We start from the raw sequence: 19357 nt of genomic DNA, 5'->3' as shown, positions 1-19357 counted from the left end.
ACCTCAAATTTTTAATCTTATCATTTTAACAACAAAATACACAAGTTCTTAAAGTATCTTTTAGGTAATTTATTCACAAATTTCAAATATCATACAATGCACAACCCGGCTTTTTCCTGCCCCATACAAACAACATGAGAAAAAAAAACAATGTTCAAGCGACAAAATATAAATTGTGGACAAAGCCAAACACTTGAAAGGTGCAAAACATGACAGAACACCACATTTCACATCAATTGAAGTCTCGTCAAAATGTCTACAACTAAACATGTCACAAATGGCATGCCATTATTTCTCAGAGAAGAACATTCGAAACCCCCCCCCATCATAATTGTTATAATGATGAAGTCAAGCTCCTAACATTTTCTTCACCATGTAACCGGGCATGTTGTAAAGGAAGAGCGCCAAGATGGCCAGAACCAGCAGAGCACAGACGATCTTGATGGTGAGCCAGCGGTACTGGTCGCACACTAGGTGCTTGGCTGCCTTTAGGGGGATCAGGAACCACAGGAGGGCAATGTCTGGACGGCTGGGGGCACACACGTATACAGGCGGTTAGAACCAATTTATCGAAGACAAGGTAATAATGGCATCGTACGTATGATCAATAAATTCTAGAGGTTAAGGCGATGGAGTGCTAAATTGCTAATCCATTGTGCAGAAAACAGAAGTTCCGTCATACTTGGGTTTCTCCAGAGGTTCAGGCTCATTGCGTCCTTCGCCGGCCGGGCATTTCTCTGCCTCTTCGCCGGTCAGAAGGTGAAGCTCTGCTTCCACTTTGCCCTGGAATGACACGCAAAAAAATGGCTCATGTTATAAAAATTGCAACAATCAAACTAACCGACTTAGACGATCCAGTGAAGTTTGCAGACCAAAAAGAAAAGCTGAGGACTCACTTTACAGACTCGCCAGAGAAAAACTGAAAACTGTTATTGATGAAGTACATGAGCAGGAGAAGTTGTACGCCTACCGTGAGTTCAAACTCGTCATCCTCGTTGCGGGCCACAAAGGGCCACCATCCTTTGATCCTCTTCTGCTTGAAGATGGACACGGCGGGCATTTCGGCCTCGTTGGTCACCATCTCGATGGTGCACTGCTTGGCCGATTTTGCGCCGCGTGGGAAGCGGTTCAGGTCCAGCTCGATCGCACCTGTTAGGATGTTAACGTGTTGTGGGCTTGACGAAAGAGAAACCTTCGCGTGGCTATCGGCCGTGATGGACGTTAACATCTATCTGATCTGCCTATCTCGACGAAGATGGTTCAGAGGTTACCTAGGAAGTCGTCGGCAGAGAAGTGGTCGGCATCCCACACTTGCAGGTTGAGGCGGGCCGGGATTTTGTACTCGGTCTCGTCCCAGGCGAACATAGACTCCTTCTTGGAGATGACGATTTTCTCCTCGGCCATCAGGTAGTCGAAGGGGTAGATGAAGCGCCAGTTGAAGTTGCCCTCGCCGGTGATGGAGTGGTAGTGGACGTCTGTGTCCTGTTTGTCCTCCTGCTGGCCCTTGAGCCAGCTGCACCGGGAAAGAAAGAGGAGAAATTAATCCTGAAAAAAAAAAAAAAAAAAAAAACAAGGTGGTCCATTTGGAGCTAAAACTCCAAAGCTGGTTGTTTTACCCTCTGACGAAAATATCGCTGGACTTCTCTCCAGTGAAGATGTCATCATCCTCCAAGACAACTTCGTCCGTGTTCCAAATGATAACCCGCAGTTCAAACCTGAAGAGGAATCAAAACTGCTTCACTGGGTGCCACAAAATGCGTTGAGCAAAAGAAAGACCTTAAATGTACTTTTTTGGTTTCCTGGGCGCGATGTCCAGGGCGGGACCAGGTGCCGTCATGTCCTTGGGGAACATGTCCACCCACATCTCAATTCTGCCCTGAGGATGAAAAGTGATCGTCAAAGTCACTGACCAGCAAAAGCCGATGAAGATGCGAAGTGACCGGCCGCCTACTTGTTCGATTCCTGGTTTGTCCGGGTGCAGGAGCGGCCTGTTCTCCACATGCTCTGGCACCAGTTTGCAGCCCACCCGCGGGATTTCCTCCCAGTGATTGAGCACGGTCAGTGCCAGGTGCTCGTTGGTCTGCTTCTTCAGGCCTGACCGCAATGTCGTTTTTCTTCAGCATTTGGAAACCAGCGCGACGATAAGTAGAAGCATTACCGTTTTCATCCTCTAGCTCGGTGGGTGCCATGAAGACGCGGTTCTCCACTTTGACCCGCCCGCCGGGCCCATAGTGAGGCCCGTCCAGTTTGCCGTCCTTGCATAGCTTGGCCAGGATCTGCGTGGGCTTCATGGGGTCCCTCCAGATGTTGTAACCATGCCTACGGAGCAGAAACGCACAAAGTGTGTACGCAGGGGCAGCCTAGACTGAGTTTTAGTATTTTGGGCTCTGCACTGTCCCTCAAAATAGTGAAGCGAGGCTGGCATAAGGTCAAACGGCGGCAGTTGCTTACGTGGCGTAGCTGGCAGTGAGGCCGCAGGTGGCCCTGTGCTTGCTGTAGAAGCGGTTCTCCAGGTCGAGCTTGGTCTCACCGATCAGGTCGTCGGTGCCCACCAGGTCCCAGTCGTAGATGGACACGGTGAGGGTGGAGTCCATGGGGAACGTGGCCTCAATGTCGAAGGACCTGCGGAACGGAAGGACGAACGTCATGAGAATGCTGCTTTCAAAGTGGCACAGATTTTGTCCTTACTTTCCAAAAAGTGGATTGAGCTGCTTGGAGATGTAGTTCTCCTTATCCTTCACTTCGTTCTTCCCCAGTTTGATGACGATGTACGGATCGGCTTTGCCGTTGATGTCCGCCGGGTGAAGATCGGTCGCCTGCCGCCACAGAGCTATTTTATTCCTTTATCTCTTAAGCAGCCGTCCATCGGAAGGAAGGAGGTCAAACTCGCACAAGCAAGATTGGAACTTAATTATGATCATGATTGGGATGCTGACTTACCCTGATGACGTAAACCCGCACCAGGACATTGATGGGATCATTGTGCGGAATATTCTGGAACATGCCCATGTTGGAGTCAAAGTCTCTGGGCAGCTCGTCCGACACTTTGTACATGCACAGCGAGCCCTTTTGTGAGATGGAAATGTAAATTTCAAGATTAGGAAAAAGCGGGAAGTGGGGTTTTTTTTCCAATTGAGCTCACTTTGAATTTGCCAACAATCCTGTCTTCATCTGAGCCGTTCTGATCGTCATCGTCACCGCCTTTCCCCCTGAAGAGGTTGAAACTGTGTAGCCAGTCCTCAAAGTTGTCAAACTCACTCTCCAGCTCTTTAGGGTACACCTTTTGCATCAAGAATTTTTCTTATTTAAGAGAAAAATAAATAAATTTAATCAGACGGCGGTGCGTTCAATGACGCTGCCTACTTTGAGCTCATCCAGCTTTGGCTTTTTCTTCTCGGCCGGTTCGACAGTGGTCTTCTTCTTGTCCTTCTTCCCTTTGCCCCTCCTATTGCCTTTTACAGGAGAGTTAGCCATGTTTTAGTCCAGGGATTATCAACCGGTGGTTTGCGGCCCTCTAGTGGTCCATGACAGTATTGCAGGAGGTCCACGATTGTAACATTCTTTAAACTAAAATTTATTTATTATGTAGACTTGATTTATTTTCCAACTAATTTTGTTGATCATTCACTCGTCCAAATTATATCAAATGTATCTGAGATTCCCAAAATAGACATACAGATGCAAATAAATAGTAAATAAATACCCTGCAAAATAAAATAATATTCCACCAAAGCAATGGTCCCCGAGATGCTTCTCGTGGTGGTCCCATGGACAAAACCAGTTGAAAATCCCTGTTTTAGTCCAAAAAGTTGACAGCTTTGTTTTTTGCGTTAATTTAACTTTTTTTCTCATAACTGTTGCATTTTTTGAACAATTAGGAATTTCCAAGTAGAATTTCCGACTTTGCTCTTTTAAAGGCGTTTATGTACCTCCGCCATCTGCAAGGTCCACATCTTCTTTGTCTTCTGAATCCGACAGCGTCCCCTCTTGACCTTTTAGCGCCTAAAAAGAACAAAGATTGGTTGTAGGCCTTCAACAGCACTACTCTAAGACAAATCCTAAATATGAAATAAGACAGCACCTCTGTCAGGGTCTCGATGGAGGCAAAATATTTGGACCACCAATCCAGCATGCTCTCATCCAGGCCGTCGTCCTCCAACTCATCGCCCTTCTTCCTCTTCTTCTTCCTCCCTTTTGCATCCTTGTCATCATCCTTTTGTGCGGAAAATGCATTCATTGAACACTTTTTATGTTCATGATAGTAACGCAACGTAATGGCGGCACTTGACTCACCTCAACCTTCACCACGGCCTCTGAGCACTACATGGAACAAGACGAGATATAATTACAACTTTGGCTTGGAGCTTGATGTATGACTTTGTTTTCGACTTCATTTAAGACTTGAACAGAACAAGAGTGAAAAGTTACCGAATCTAATTTGACCACCGTGTCCACCTTCTTAAAATTGGCCTCAGGTTCCATGTTGACCACGATGATTTCCTCTGAAAGACAACAACATGTCACTGCAAATGACAAAGCATGGGTTGCCCCTGTCTCTGCATGGGTGCAGCAGACAGCCAAGTGGGCATGACCGGCAAAGGTACAAATAATTCATCGCTCTTTACGACAGAGAAGTATGAAATATCTGTCTAGCGACAAGTGTTACTTGAGCAGGAACAGGAGCAATCGCATGTATTCATGTTCCTGCGGGCTGGCTGGCTCCAATTGTACCTGCGGCAGACCAGTTGTTGGCCTGCTTGTCAGAGGGCCTGTAGATGAACTTTCTGAGGCTGGTGACAGCGTTGGAGCCCACCAGGGTGTAGCGGCCGAAAGCCCTGCAGTCTACCACGCGGATGTTGAGAGGCGGGTGAAGCAGCTCGTTCTCCGGCAAATCCTGACAGACGCAAAACTTGATCAGGATTATGCTTATAAACATAAATGCGCTTTGAAAGTTGCGAGTTTCATAAAAAATTGTGACTTTATTATGTTCCTTCGCTTTACCTTTCAAGATTTTTTTTCACACAATTACTCTCGTCGTAATATTGCAAAAGTCTTTTTTCAGTTACTGATCTACAAACCGACCCACCCAACTTGTGACTTTGCAACTTTTGGGACATTTTGGACATTTCAGGGCAAGAACGTACGACTTCAAAACACTTGACGAGCATGCTGAAGTTGGGGTTCTTCTTGTAGTTGGGAATAAGAGCCGACTGAACGCCCTTCCCAGCGCATTCCACGTCCACGCGGGGCCGGTCCACCTGAGCCAGGTTGACCCTCTTTAGGTCCCTCAGACCCCAGAATAAGACCTGGAGGAGCACAGGGAATGGATCATTTGATGGATCCTTTCAACATTCAGTCCTTCCCTAACACTAATTACTACTTTCCTACAATGAAGGGACAAAACACCACAAATGTGTAACATACCTCAATTCGGTACCTGCTGAGAACAGGTCGGATTCCTATCGGAACGGGAAGCAGTGGACCGCGGTCCATGTCCGCGGGACCGTCGATGGGCGGGAGGTCAGCTTTTCCATTAGGGCCAATCTGACAAAAAAGAATAATACATTTTTAACTAGTTAAAAATATTGATTTGTTTTTTAAACCAATGAGAAGATTACAAGCCTACATTTCATTTCTTCTTTGCCCGAAATTGGTTCCCAAAAGTGGATTTAAAATATAGAAGAAAAACAATGCAGCCTTCCAATCATTTTGGGGGGTCATTTTGAAAGTTTCTGTCACCTGCAGCAGCTCAAAGGCGGCCAGCATCTCTCCAGCCATGCCGTTCCCTCTGTAAATCTGGTAGTATTCCAGTTGAGGGGGGAAACGCGGAGGTCCATAGTGCTCCTCGGCCATCTTCACCACTGGCTTGGCGAAGGTTCTGCCCATGAAGTCGGCCTTACCCTGGTGGGGAGCCAGTGAAAGACGTCAATAATAATAATAATCAAGTAGCCACGCCCAAAAAGACGTAGGAAGGAATCCTCTTGGTCATTTTCATCTTCAAAAATGAACTTGTTGAGGGCTTGACCTAACGGTCCCAGGTGGGAAAACAAAACTGGACAGATGGGCTCACCATTAGTTCTGCAATGCACACCAAAAATTATTTTCATTCAAAAAAATAAAATCAGCCCCGAAAGGCAGATTCACTTTGCATCCTAAATTAGCAGACCCACAAAAAAATCCCTCAAGAAGCATTCCTTTAAGGCTCACCTCCTCAGCAGGGTTTTGAGCGATTGCTGCCAAATTGGAACTACGTTTACATTTAATTCGATGACATTCCATGTGGGCGGAGCCTAGGAAGCTAAGATTAAAATGCCATCCCGAGGTATTGATGAAACATGGCTCGGGATGCGCATGTTTCCAGGTGGACTCTTCATAACAATGCAATTAAAAATACATGAAGGACAAAAAAGTAGGTTACAAAATAACCAGTGAACTGCAAAACAGACACGTGGTCACGCCTAAAAGTGTGTCAGAAGACTTCTCTCTTGCAGTTAGTGGTTATAAGTCAAGAAAAAAAAAAAAAGAGCACAAAATCTGCTCAAAGGAATGCAACAGGCACAAGTTGGTCAGGGACCGTTTTGTCACTTGATGTGCTTCTTGTTCCTCTTGCATGCCTTTTTTTTTGTTCTAACTACCCATTTAAATTCAATGTCACGACATCCAGACATCTCACACTCTACTTATCCAAAAGCGTCGTCCGAAACAATTGCGTTGGCAAATGTAAAAAGCAGCAATCAGCAAAATGCAAATGTGATGGAGGTACAAAAGGAACGGAACATTACGTCATCACCACCTAAAATGTGACTTGATTAGGTGTACGTGCGCATCTGGTCAGAATAATATATGCTTTGTCTCACCACCGTGTCTTGATCATAGAGCTCGATGACGATGATGGGAGGGTCGTCTCGTAGCTCGCCGGCCTCGCCAAACAACTCCACGTTCTCAAACAGCAGCAGCTGATCCCACGTCGGGCACAGCGTCTCCGGCAGCACCTGTCGCGTCCAAACTTTTGTTTGCATTTTCAAGTCCAAAACATTGAATCTTTTTTGTCTTTGAAGTAGAATTTTCTTTTCGATGAATAATAGAAATGATCATCTCAGAAATTTTGCTGTCAGTGTGGCGCTCACCTCAGTGACTTGGCTTTGGGTGGAGAAGAAAACGCGCGCAAATGGATCCGACAGCCCGGTACTGTCGGCAGCGAAGAGACTGCGTGCTTGGTACATGTGCACCCTCAGCTGGAAGATTTGCTTCACTACACACACACACAAGCTTGATCTGTATAACATCCACCTTCAGACATTTTAAGTGTAAGCAAAAAGCCAATCATGTTTTTTTTCCAGGTGTCTTACTCATGTATGTGAGGCTGATGGGCGGCGAGAGGGGCATGCCGGGCCCTTTGGAGAGCCGATTCTCCTCGAATCCATTGGGAAGTCCACACAGGTAGTCTTTACGTTGGCGGTTCAGGCCCAGCCACAAGTAAATCTCAATCTTCGACTGCACCGTCCAGCCCGCCGGGCCGAAACCTCGCTTCCCCGGGATCTTAAAAGAGGAGAACATATAAAGTCATTTTATTCATAATACTACATTTTTAAAAGCCAATGCATGTGTGAAGCGCACCCGCAGGAAGATGGTTTTGATTTTGCCACAGTCCTTGCCTCGCTCCTCGTCCATGCCTGAGTACAAAATGTCCTTGGAGGCGACGCGAGCGTACGCGATGCGCTTCCCGTTGCTGATCATCCAAATGAAGACGTCGGGGACACTGTGTTGAGGCTGCCGGACACAAACATCATTTGCCGTGTGCACGCAAATTTGGGGGATAAAAAGTATTACATCTTACTTCGTCGGCCAGGAATCGAAGCTTCTGGAGGAAGTGCTGAGTCAGCTTGACCTTCTCCCGCACCGTGCTCTTCTTCACCTGAGAGCGCATGGCTTTGGCCTGCTGGCCCACGGCCTCCTGCCAAGGCAAACGTTGACACTCAAAATCCAGATTGGAGTCATATCGGATTGAAATGGCGTCATTTGATCAAACCAAAGCAAAGAGAATAAAAGTCCAGTACCACTTCGGCCATGCACAGCTTCAGCCGCTCCCTGTCCAGTTTGGTTTTGCCCGTCAGGTTCTGGTCCGTATTTGCCAGCACCAGAAACTGACTGAATGGACAAAAGTCTTCATTGAAATTTTTCTCATGGTGACTTTTGGTGCTTGGATTGGCTCATTCTGCGGGTGTCTGGACCTGCATCTCTGGCTCAGGTCCTCTAGGACGCCCCTCAGCCTCCGCTCGGGGTAGGCCTTCTCCGTCTTGATGATCTCTTGCACATCGTTCAGACCTTCCTCCTGTGCGAAAAAAAAACAAAAACGCGTTGTGTCAAAGCGTGTCTTGTGGCCGAGCGTAGCAAAGAGCGCCACTTGCCAGTTTGTCAGCGATGTTGTCGATGATGTTGGCGTTGTACAGCCGCCGCCGCTGGTCCTGCCACCAACTCTTGATGTAGATGCACGGCTTGCGCTCAAAGTACGGCAGGTGGAAGTAGTTGCTGCAAGGCGGCAAATCCAACACAGAGGTTCAGGGTGGGGGTTCAGAAGGTTCGAAATCAGACGGTTAGCTGCTGCCGACCGGTCAGTGACGACGGGTTTCATGGGCGGAGTGGTCGCCACAGAGGCCACATCGCCGTCGTCGTCCAGCTCGTCCTCACTGGAATCCCGTATGAGTTCCGTCTCTTCCTCACCGTCAGCTTTCTTCTTCCCTTGCGATTTGGACTGGTTGGCGCCATCCAGCTCATCGCCATAGTAACCTGAGGAGCGGCAGTGGCATAACAATGAATTAAAAAAAGATTTTAAAAATTCACTCGAACAGAATTGAATAAATAAAATGGACTGAAATGAGGTCGTTCGATACCTATGGTGACCTCAAAGTTGATGGGCTTGTCACCAATCTTCCTGTCAATCATGGTGGCCTCCAGGAAGGAGCCAAAGAGGAAGAATTCCTCAATCTTCCCGGTTGCGTTCTGCCAAACAAACAAACAATGCAAACCGTCGTGTGTCCATGATGAAGGCGTAATCTTCAGAATAGGACAATTTGGAAAGGTCCAGGTTGGGCGTGGCCTAAATCAGGAGCTAGAGTCTGTTCATGGCCGTGTGAGCATCAGGGCCTATAGCAGCTCCTTGTAAGTGTTGGACTGCTCGCCCCGTTTAATAAAATAAAATTATTGCTATGCAAAACAAAAAAAAAAAAATCTCCACAAATGTGTAAGTTAGGAAACTTCTAAGTCAAGGTAGCACCTCTGAGATGTTGGGGATGCCCTCCAGCTGCACTTCTGTGGAGCTGGAGGTCTCGGGTGAGGAGGGGTCCAGGATCTCCACCGACAGGCTGATGAGCAGGCGCGCCCTGAAGGACACGCCCTCGCCCAGACCCTCGTTCAGCTCCTGGTACTCGTCCATCAGTGTGTAGGTGCGCGTGGAGCCGTACATGTTGACCCAGGCAGGGCCCAGCGTGGGGAGGAAGCCTGGAAGGAGGTCAATAAAGCGCTTGCTAGTGAGAAGTTGGAGTTGTGCAAATCCGGCAGCACTCACCTTTGTCCCCGTCGTTGGAGATCTTCCTCAAATCCAGGAAGTGCGTCCCCATGGCCACGTCGTTCACTTTGTCCGAGTCTCGGATTTGGATCTTCATGCGCTTGCACAACGGCGGGAACATCTCGGTGAACACAATCTGCTCGTTCCAGATGGGCTCATAGCAGCTCTTCTGAACCGACGTCTTACCCTTGAAACACACTTGAAATGAAAATGTGTCTAGCTGCCTGGTGCAAGATGACATCCTGTCATTCGAGTGTTGTCAAGGAACTGGATTTTGATTGCATTCTAGAGGAGCGACCTTGGTACCTTCTGCCCGGCAAACTGCACTTGCACGTAGGGGTCCACCAGGTCTTTATTCTCCCCGATGAAGGCCTTCTTAACGTTGGCCATGATGCTGGTGTTCATTCTGGGCAGCCCCTCGGCCCTGTACACCTTCAGGTAGTAGCGGGCCCACTGGCGCTCCGCCGGGACCCCATCCGGGATCAGCAGGTTGCTGGGCGGAGGACAGAAAAACATCGTCAGTCGAAACGGGGCATTGAGTTGATTAGATGACCTTACCCCTCAATGTCGTCTTCGTCCGACTCGCTAGACTTGTGGGGGGTCTTGATGGTGTCCCCCTTGGCCACCACAGCCACGTCGCACTTGACGTAACCCTTGCAACCGGCCGTGATGTCGTCCGGGTCGGACAGCAGGGCCCATTTGTGGTTAAACTGGTGGTCTATGACGAGGAAAGAGGAAAACAAAAATGATTACAATCTTGTGGCATCTGAGGATAATTAATCAGGTCAACAAAAATGTCTGCGATAAAAGAAATATCAAATAATTTAGCCTTCACCAAATCACCTGGTTGGGAGTAAATGGTGCCGACGTCCATTTTAAAAGTCCCCACCAGCGTTCCGCTTCGCAGGAGGTTTTTGGAGTGGATGACCTGTTGAAGAAGAAATACTTCAAACATTTGACACTTTTAGACTAACAAAAAAATGAGGAAGCACAACGTGCACTTACGGACAACTTGAGAATCTTGTCAAACATCACATCCGGAGGGACGTGGAAGTCAAAAACAAAATACTGCAAAATGAAAATCCAAATGTTACCATCATGAAAGTTGTATTGATCTTGTGACAAAACACATTTATTTATGTACTCATAGTACTGTAAAATATTCTTTTATTAAAATTTCTCATATATATATATATATATATATATATATATATATATATATATATATATATATATATATACGTGTGTGTGTGTGTGTGTGTGTGTGTGTGTGTGTGTGTGTGTGCGCGGGCACGTGTGTGTGTGTTTTATCATCTCAACTGGCCTCGTTGTAGTAGGGACAGTTGGTGGACTCCTTCATGGATGTGTACTTCTTCTCCTCCCCGATTTCCACGCACACCATGGGGTCCATGTTGAGGCCCACCAGCTGCCGGGCCTCGATCACAGTCACGCTCACCTGCAATCAAATATATTTTTTTAAGGTGATATAATCCAATTTGTGCGTTATCTTGAGTCTTACTTGGTAATCCACAGGCCGTCCGGTACTTGGCTCCATCTTGATGTCAGGTTTGGACCTGTGTATCATAGAGCTCGGTCAACACAGCAACACATGCAGTTCGATGTACGATTACTTGGGTTTCGCAGCTAACCTTTGGAACTTGTTCAATTTTAGTAACCTTTCAGCGTGTTTGTGGCCATTTTTTGGCTTTTGGTCAAAACAGAGCTGACTTATACCTTCTAAACATTATCTTAATATATTATGGTTAAACATGCATTCAAACCTCTTGTTGGACACATTGGTAGTGACGGCGGTGACTGAGGCCAGCGAGACAGTGTCCGGGTCCAAGTGTCCTCCCATGAATGTGGCCTGGCGGTCCAGGTTTTGTGTTTCCAGGATAGCCGGCTCGTCTAAACAAAAACAACAACATGGAGCTCGGTCCAACTGCTAATATGCAAAAAAGAAAAAATGGCCGCTCTTAACCCAACTAGCAGCTGTGTTTTTGCTTCTCATTGGTCCATACCTCCATTCTTGTCCTGCCTATGTCCACGGTGCTTACTGCGCTTCATGATTCAAACTCTGCACTTGACCTGGTTTTGACAGAAATGTTCATGTTGTGATTCTCAAAGTGTAAGAAAGCGAGTCTTGTCGTATTGCCTGTCGACATGTATTGCTTCACCGTTTGTGTTAGAATCTCAATTCAAATATACTATTACTGCGGCTCGCAAGCCAAAGTCTCAGTTTGGAAACTCGTTCTATACACGTAGATGCCAATGTTGGGTTGCCGCGCCCTGCTTCGGCCATGAAAAGGTCTTTGAATTATTCAAAGGTGTTGGCGTGATCATTACAGAGGATACATTTCACATGCATTGTGAACAAAAAAGACAATGACCCAAAACTGTTAATGCACAAAACTATATTGCAAACCATTTAACTCACTGAGTGAGTTGAATGTAAGCTACTAACTTTGAAATGCAACAATTCGACCGCCTCGCTACTTGTGTCATAATTCAAATGTATGAATGATACATACCAGTTACTCCCGTGATGCGTCGTCTGCACCGTCCTAAGACTTTAACGTTCCCCTGAAATGAAGTAAAAAAAAAAAATTCTTAAAAAGTCTACAAGAACATTTTGGACGCAACAAAACGCGTGATACGAATGAGCTTGACGAGCGGTCTCGGAGAGATGTGATCCGTGCCAGATGAATTGTGCATGAGCACCTGACCGAACACGACACTTGTAACTATAACTTGGAAATGGCCAGTGACCAATCAGCGCACGCCGCACACGCCTCACACACAAAAGGCCACTCGACCAGATAAAAGTGCTGATTAAAAAATGAATGTTATCGACGCAAGTATAACATCATCATACATACATCAAGAGATGCAAGCTTTTTATTTTTTTGAACTAGGCACAGTAGCCCTAGACCTCAAACTGGAAGGGCACATGTAGAACATTTAGGTGCAAACCTGAGTCTCAAATTGATTTGCAGAGTAAATATTCACATTTCTATTCATTTTTGGAATAGAAGCATCACTTTTGGCTACTCTCATGTTTGGGGGATTTGACTGTGCTTTAAAAAGGTGATTTGGTGAGATATTGAATTGAATCTGTGGTGTCACATTCCAAAGATGCTAAAAAAAAATGGAACATTGTACACACCCAAAAAATGGTGGAAATGTCAGATGAAGGTATAAAAAGAAAAATTGGTGACAGAGTTGCCGTCTTGAAGGCAGTCTGCTCCATGTCATCGTCTCATCAATTACACATACGCTCTAAGTCTTAAGTTGCCGGTGTCCGATGAAACAGCGCTCAATTATTCACACGTTACACTCACCGTCACTCAATCACTCAGTGACACACAAAAAGACAATTATGATGACTGTCATGATCCCACTGGGTATATCATCGCACATCTCTCATTTGGGTTCTTCTGAACATTGAGATGAACATGTTGAATAGTTGTTGTTTGAGCACACATGGACGCTGGTAGCTTGCGATGCTTTGTCCACTCTGTCGCTCTTAATTACTTTCCTCAACAGTGACGGTTGCTGTCGACAAAAGCGGCCGTGCGCTTAAAACTGCGATAATGAAAATGACTTAAATACAATGATGGAATATTTTGTTACTCCTCATCACTATTTTTAAGTTGTTTTTTTTTTCCTTTTTAACCACACATGGTTGGGTCACGGAGGCAAGTGTGCGGTCTTACTTCAAGTCCGCAGCTTGCTTATTTGTGCTCTGCCAATTTTGCATGACGGCCACGGTGTCAGGTGTCCTCGTGACACATTTCAAAAGTGCCATCCAGGTCGGGCAGGTGCAGCTGATCTGAGGGAGGACCATCGCACCCGCCAATCACGACCCTAAAAATAAATAAATAACATGTCAGGTATTTCAACGAAACATTTTATAAGTCCATAACTTTAATTAAAATGGTATGATTGAGAATTATTATTGGCGACGAGTACAGGATGTCACCCACTTTTCATCCGAGTTAAACATGTATTATAAAATAAAAAAGTTCTCATAACAGAGGATGAGTAAAAATGGTAAATGAATGGTTACAAAAAACAACAATGAAATCTCTGCCTCATCAGCTGAGCAGTTGACGTCATCCAATCTCTGTTGTCATGGTTACGCCCATGACGATGCAGACGGGGGAAAGGCTGCATCCCCGTGGCCACTTCCGCCTTTATGAGTTATTAAAGTGACACTGGCTTCAGCCCCCCATTCCCGCCCCTCCCTCGTCCTTGCCGAGCGAAAGTAAAGCGGAGCAGCACGCCAGGGAGGAGGAAGGCCTTTTTATAGCCGCCGTACAGTAGCGCAAGTGGAAGAAGAGGAGCTCTGTTCAGTTCACCGATGGCCGAGCAGCTGACGCAGCGGGGCAGCGTCGGACCCCCAGGCTTCTTCAAATAGAAATTGAAAGGAGGAGGAACGAGCGAAGGAGGCGGCGAAGAAGAAGAGGAGTGCGGAGCCGGAGTCGGTCGTTACGCAAGGCTCCAGAGCCAGCATGCCTGCGCTGAAAAGCATCGCTTCTGCCTGGCAGGGTCCGGTGAGGAGGACCCCGCGTGAAGGTGAGTCCAAACAACCGTGCATGACTCCACACGATGATGTCACACCATCGTCATTTTGCACCTGGAAAAAAACAATAAAACTGGATAGCGTCCAACCCGATGCGTTCCATCATGAGAGCCAGACGGTGTGATGACAACAAGGCAGTAACTGAAAAGAAACGTCCTCGCGTTTATTGTTACAGTGACGAGTGGCACAAATGTGGACGAGAGGCTTAAAGCGGCCCGGGAAAGGAGAGAAGAGCAGCAGAGGTTACTCGGTACGTGGCTTCCTACTCAGAACAGTCAAAATATGTGACGGACTGGGACGAGAAAACGAGTGACGCCGTTTCTACAGCCTCGCGGGTGCACAGCAGGTTTGAGCGGGAGCGGCGGGCCAAGCTCCACTATGAGCAGCAACTGCAGGAGCGCCAGAAGAAGCTGCAGGAGCAAAAACTCAAGGAAGACATGAGGCGTGCTGCCGTGGAGGAGAAGCGACAGCAGCGTCTCAAGGAGGAGAAAGTGAGTTTGCAAAACGTCAAATCATGGCTTGGGCTAACTGAGTCTTAACATCAAGTCATGCAAACTCGCTACGTCATATATACAGGCTCATGTTGGTCGTGATGTGGCGGGGGATTTTTGACAATAATATTGCACATCCAGCTCACGGTTTATGTAGGTGACCGTCTTTTTCCAAATATAAGGAGCGAAATGAATCCGCCGTGCGCCGGACCCAGGAAAAGAGCCAAAGAGCCCAAGAAAACTTCAGCCAAAACGTGAGAGGCAGGAAGCCCACTAAAAACGGTAACACAGGAATTGAACGTGTCTGTGTGTTTTTTAACTTTCTATTCTGACGTGGCTTCACTTTTCCTGGTACGTCTAATCTTAAACTCCACGCTGCTCCGTCCACACATTAGCTCCACGTCACATAGTGCTCAGCACATGGGAGAAGAACCTGGTGAGTCGCCTGCTAACCCCCACAAGCTCTTATCTGGCCCGGAGCAAGAGCGCTGTCGATCAGTCGGCAGAAGAAGGTACTGACCATGCATGGTGGGAATGGCTTGCCACATTTTGTTTTTCGACTAACTTCTTCGGCGCTCTTTGATGACTAATGCTTTTCTTCTCCCGCTTTCCTCACACGCCTTCCTATTCTGTCCGCTCTGCTTCCTTCTAACAACCCCTGCACATTCTCAACGGTCATGCCGATGAACTCAGTTGTTCATATTTGTCGCCGTGCAGTTTCCTTTTACTCCACGACCAGTAGCAGCCCAAGTCGTACCCCGCAGAAACTCCAGGACAACAGGCCGCAAATCAAGAGGCCCCCAAATCAGAGAGCCCAAGACCAGAAACCCCAGATTCAGAAAACCCCAAACCAAAGACTCCAGATTCAGAGGCCCCAGATTCAGAAGCACCAAGTCCAGAGATTACAGAACCAGAAACCACAGATCCAGAAACCCCAAGTCCAAAGATTACAGAACCAGAAATCACCGATCCAGAAACCCCAAGACCAGAGATTACAAAACCAGAAACCCCAGACCCAGAGACCTGTTATCCAGAAAAGCCAGAACCTGAGACCCCCGACCCAGAGGCCACCACCACCACATCTGAGTCCCAGCCACAGCCAGAGACGAAACACCAGTGGTTTACAGGTGACATTTTGATATGAACAAGAAACGTTCACATTCAGAGAGCAGATGACTGATCAGACTATAGATCAGGGGTGTCAAACTCATTTTTGTCACGGGCCGCATCGTAGTCGTAGTTTCCCTCAGAGGGTCATTATGATTGTCAATGTCTACAAAACAAACTGATGAATAACTAGTTTTGAAATCAGAGACTAGTAAAAACTGTTCAAATATTTTAAAAAGACAAATGGTAATAAAAATTGCAATTTTAAAAGTGAAGACAATTTGTAATTTTAGTAATGACTAAAAATTGATGCAAAACTTGTCTTGGCGGGCCACATAAAATGATGTGGCGGGCCGTATCTAGCCCCGGGGCCTTGAGTTTGACACCTATGCTTTAGATGAACAGATTGAGGACTATTGTTAAGCATTGCAAGGACTTAACGGGATTAGTTGTCCTGTTGTTAGTTTATGTGCAGGAATATCTTTTTAAAATTTATGACTGTTTTTGGTTTAGCCCAAAGCAACCACGGCACACAACGCTAATAAGAAGACTCCAATCGTGGGTCCGAATGCTCGTTCGCCTCCAAACCACAATGGTGCAACTAAAACAAGCAGAACAGCATCGTCGCCATCGCCAGACCGGTAGGTGAACACTATGTAACGGCGCAACAAAGCAAAACATCTTTTAATCTCCCTCGGAAGGGCTCACAGGAGATCAAGCCGGCGGCATTCAATCCCTCTTCAACTGGACCTTGAGTCGGTTCCCGAGGAGGACGTTCCAATTTGCAACTCTGCCCTGTCACCTGGCAACTCCAGGCCTGCCAGAGTCTCCGCCGAAGACAAAATAGAGGACTCGTCTGAGACGCTGATCTACGAGTCAGAAGCTGAGAGAAGAACTGCGGGAGATGGCAGTGAGTTCCAACAAGAGAAGTGGATCTTGAATGAGATGCGGTGATGACAACAGAAGTTGTTTTTCTTCATCAGGTCCTTCCAGGATGCTTTCCCCTCCACCCGAAGCCCCGCTAAGGCGCTCGAACGGTACTACCGACCCAGAAGAGGCCTCTCGCTCGTTGGCCGTGAAGAGGCGAGAGGCTCGGCTGCTCAGGGAGCTGGAGGAGCAGGAGAGCTTGGCAGTGGCCGAAGCTGAAAGGTAAGCGTTGAACCACAGCTCGGACTCATCTGATTCATATCCCCTGGCCTCCGCGTCCAGGCACAGTCGCGAGGAGCTGGAGCGCCGTGAGGCGGAGGAGCGAGCCCGGCAGCAGGCTGAGACTGAGCGCTTGATCGCGGAAAAGCAAAGACGTGAGGAAGACGCGCATCGGCGTGCCGAGGAGGAGAGAGCTCAGGCCATGCATGAAGCGACGCTTCTGCAAAAGCAGGTGGGTGCCTTGAGCACAGCCGACATCCCTGAACATTGCTTCACAACAACTATTAAAACCGGACCCTAGATCAACAAACCTATTTTGGAGGTCCAACCCTACCCCGGAAATCAAGGTCTTGGCAATTGTAAGTCTTGGTGTATCTCCCAAACCTGAACCTGGGGTCCTACCTTGACTTGGCTCTAAACTTAAATCAGAAGTGGAACCCAAGCTCCAAAATGAGCCTGAATCCCAAGTTCATCTGATGTAAAACTACAAGAAACTCGTTGCACCATTCCTTCTCGAACTGAGCCATACCATATCGAATCGTAATCCCATTGAAAATATGACCCAAAAAAAACTTTCAACGTAATTACGAATGTGTTTGTACAGCTGTAAAATTGCAAGACCAGATACAGAGTGCAACAAGCTGATGATGTGTGACGATAACTCGTCTCATGACTTCCTTCACACAAGCCAATGACTTGACTCCACATGCTTAAAATTTGGTGGCCACTCGAGAGTCCTTGCTGAACGGTCATTTGGGACTTGCTTAAAACTCCCAAGCTACTTGAGATTTAACTTCTATGACTCACTCTGACCTGATTAAACCCACACCGTGTCAACTGCAGAGAGAGGAGGAACAAGCTCGAGAGCGGGAGAAAGCGGCCCAGGCGCAGAAGGAGCGTGAGCTGGCTGCGCAGAAAGAGGAAGCAGAACGCCAAGTTCGGAAAAAGGTGATTACCTCTACTTTGGTACCTACACAAAGTCCGAAGTGTCTGTTACTCGTACGAGCATTCTATCTCGCTTGAATGTTATTCCAAATGCAAGCGTATGACACTCAAAGCTCTTTGGCCCCTGCAGCGACTGGAGGAGATCATGCGGAGAACCAGAAGAACAGTTTCTCCTGACACGGTGAGACTTGGCCAGCAGGGTCTTGTGACCCACACACACATTGCAGTTCATTGTCTCAAACCGCCTGCTTACTTTTCCTTGTACCCACAGAAATCAGCGACGGTGAGCATTTTACCCAAGGAGAACAATGAGCCTCCTGTGCAGGATGCCGTCAAGCTCCCGGCGGGTTCCAGGCCCTCACAGACGCTGATGGATGACAAAGACGCCAATGATGACATGGTGCCTGTGGTGGCCTTCAAAGAGCGCAGGTCTCTCCGGACTCTCACGGGTCTGGAAGACATCCAGACACACCAACGAGCAGGTGAGACCATGTCTGCAGATCCAAAATGTCTTGAATGGCCTTTGCTGGTGTGTACGTGGGTTAAAAATGTGTTCCGCCATGACTTTTTCTGCTACGTTACTGCTTTTAGATCATCAAATTGATGCGGGAGCATGCTTAATTGCTTAATTATGAATTTCCTCATTCATTGCTGATTCTTATTTTCTTTTCTTGCTGTTTATTCTCAGAGGTCATTTGAGCTGCACATTCTCAGACAAGCATGGATGTCAGCACCATATTGTGAGGACTGCGATAACAGCCATCTTCACCTCCGTCTGATTTCAAGGAAAATGTCCTTAAAGCATCAATTCCGCACAGCAAGATAATCAATTAATCGTGGCTTTTTTCCCTGAGACTTCTTCACATAGCAGTCTTGAACACTGTCGTCTCCGGTGTAGTGACAATCACTTTGGTATTTGTTGCCGTAGAAGCGCTTTTTGTGCAAGTCGCACCATAACACACAATCCCGTCTGTAGTATGAGCAAACACATTTACAAGCTGCTAAAGAACCCTTAAGTAGTTCCCAAAGACTTTGCTTTTTTAAAGTGTTGAATAATGTATTTTTGCACAAATAGCAGTGGCTTTGCTTAACAATATTAATATATGCAATCTCTATCAAAGTAATCCATGGTATTTTATTATTGTTACACGAAAGCGTAAGAAACAAATCAACATGTTACGTTTTGGTCATTTGTTAGCAAATAGGTTCAAATAAACTGTAAACGTTATGCTATTCATTTAAGGCTATGTCTTTGTTGAATGTAAATTGTATTAAATTCACTAAATGAGATACCTGCCTATATTGTCTGTCATGTACATTACCACAGCTTTTACCAACCTTCAAGAGCAGGAATACCGATTATAGTCACATATGGGGAGTAAAAACATCCAAACCGATACAAACAGAATACTCAACACTTTTAAACATTATGTCTTTCTAAAGTCAATTGTTAAATTACTACCCGTTCGACAGCCTCGTAAGAGCAGGCTTTGGTATCGTTGTTATCTTGTGCCTGTA

The 19357-nt window shown here is 46.7% G+C and overlaps 2 protein-coding genes across 2 annotated transcripts; one reads left to right on the top strand and one right to left on the bottom strand.

The window, feature by feature from the left end:
• Positions 1–54: 54 nt before the first annotated feature.
• LOC148385576 (otoferlin-like) lies at positions 55–19334 on the bottom strand. The gene is made up of 45 exons (XM_088400845.1): positions 19178–19334; positions 18136–18290; positions 13282–13432; positions 12097–12148; positions 11587–11653; positions 11347–11473; positions 11085–11139; positions 10890–11021; positions 10571–10633; positions 10409–10493; positions 10124–10283; positions 9872–10058; positions 9566–9752; positions 9275–9498; positions 8892–9000; positions 8610–8787; positions 8409–8529; positions 8232–8332; positions 8058–8148; positions 7838–7954; positions 7618–7770; positions 7350–7539; positions 7128–7252; positions 6858–6992; positions 5740–5901; positions 5425–5544; positions 5145–5306; positions 4732–4894; positions 4429–4502; positions 4294–4320; positions 4082–4213; positions 3930–4002; positions 3364–3452; positions 3143–3280; positions 2941–3066; positions 2689–2816; positions 2452–2622; positions 2159–2319; positions 1952–2094; positions 1788–1876; positions 1617–1715; positions 1272–1513; positions 971–1149; positions 683–783; positions 55–529 (listed from the first exon to the last, which is right to left on the bottom strand). The coding sequence occupies exons 5-45, from the start codon at positions 11630–11632 to the stop codon at positions 349–351; spliced, it is 5346 nt and encodes a 1781-aa protein (XP_088256971.1). The 5' UTR covers positions 11633–11653; positions 12097–12148; positions 13282–13432; positions 18136–18290; positions 19178–19334; the 3' UTR covers positions 55–348.
• map7a (microtubule-associated protein 7a) lies at positions 13726–19129 on the top strand. The gene is made up of 14 exons (XM_088400847.1): positions 13726–14143; positions 14326–14400; positions 14478–14641; positions 14824–14923; positions 15037–15153; positions 15335–15768; positions 16262–16389; positions 16450–16658; positions 16732–16897; positions 16958–17126; positions 17738–17842; positions 17970–18020; positions 18111–18321; positions 18528–19129. Exons 1-14 carry the CDS (start codon positions 14080–14082, stop codon positions 18536–18538), a joined length of 2004 nt encoding a protein of 667 aa, XP_088256973.1. The 5' UTR covers positions 13726–14079; the 3' UTR covers positions 18539–19129.
• Positions 19335–19357: the final 23 nt, after the last annotated feature.

The sequence above is a fragment of the Syngnathus floridae genome, chromosome 16 (genome assembly GCF_059516105.1).
Source record: "Syngnathus floridae isolate MCC-2025c chromosome 16, RoL_Sflo_1.0, whole genome shotgun sequence".
Lineage (NCBI taxonomy): Eukaryota > Metazoa > Chordata > Actinopteri > Syngnathiformes > Syngnathidae > Syngnathus > Syngnathus floridae.
The sequence above is the reverse complement of the archived record's forward strand: the minus strand, read 5'-3'. Positions and strand labels throughout refer to the sequence as shown.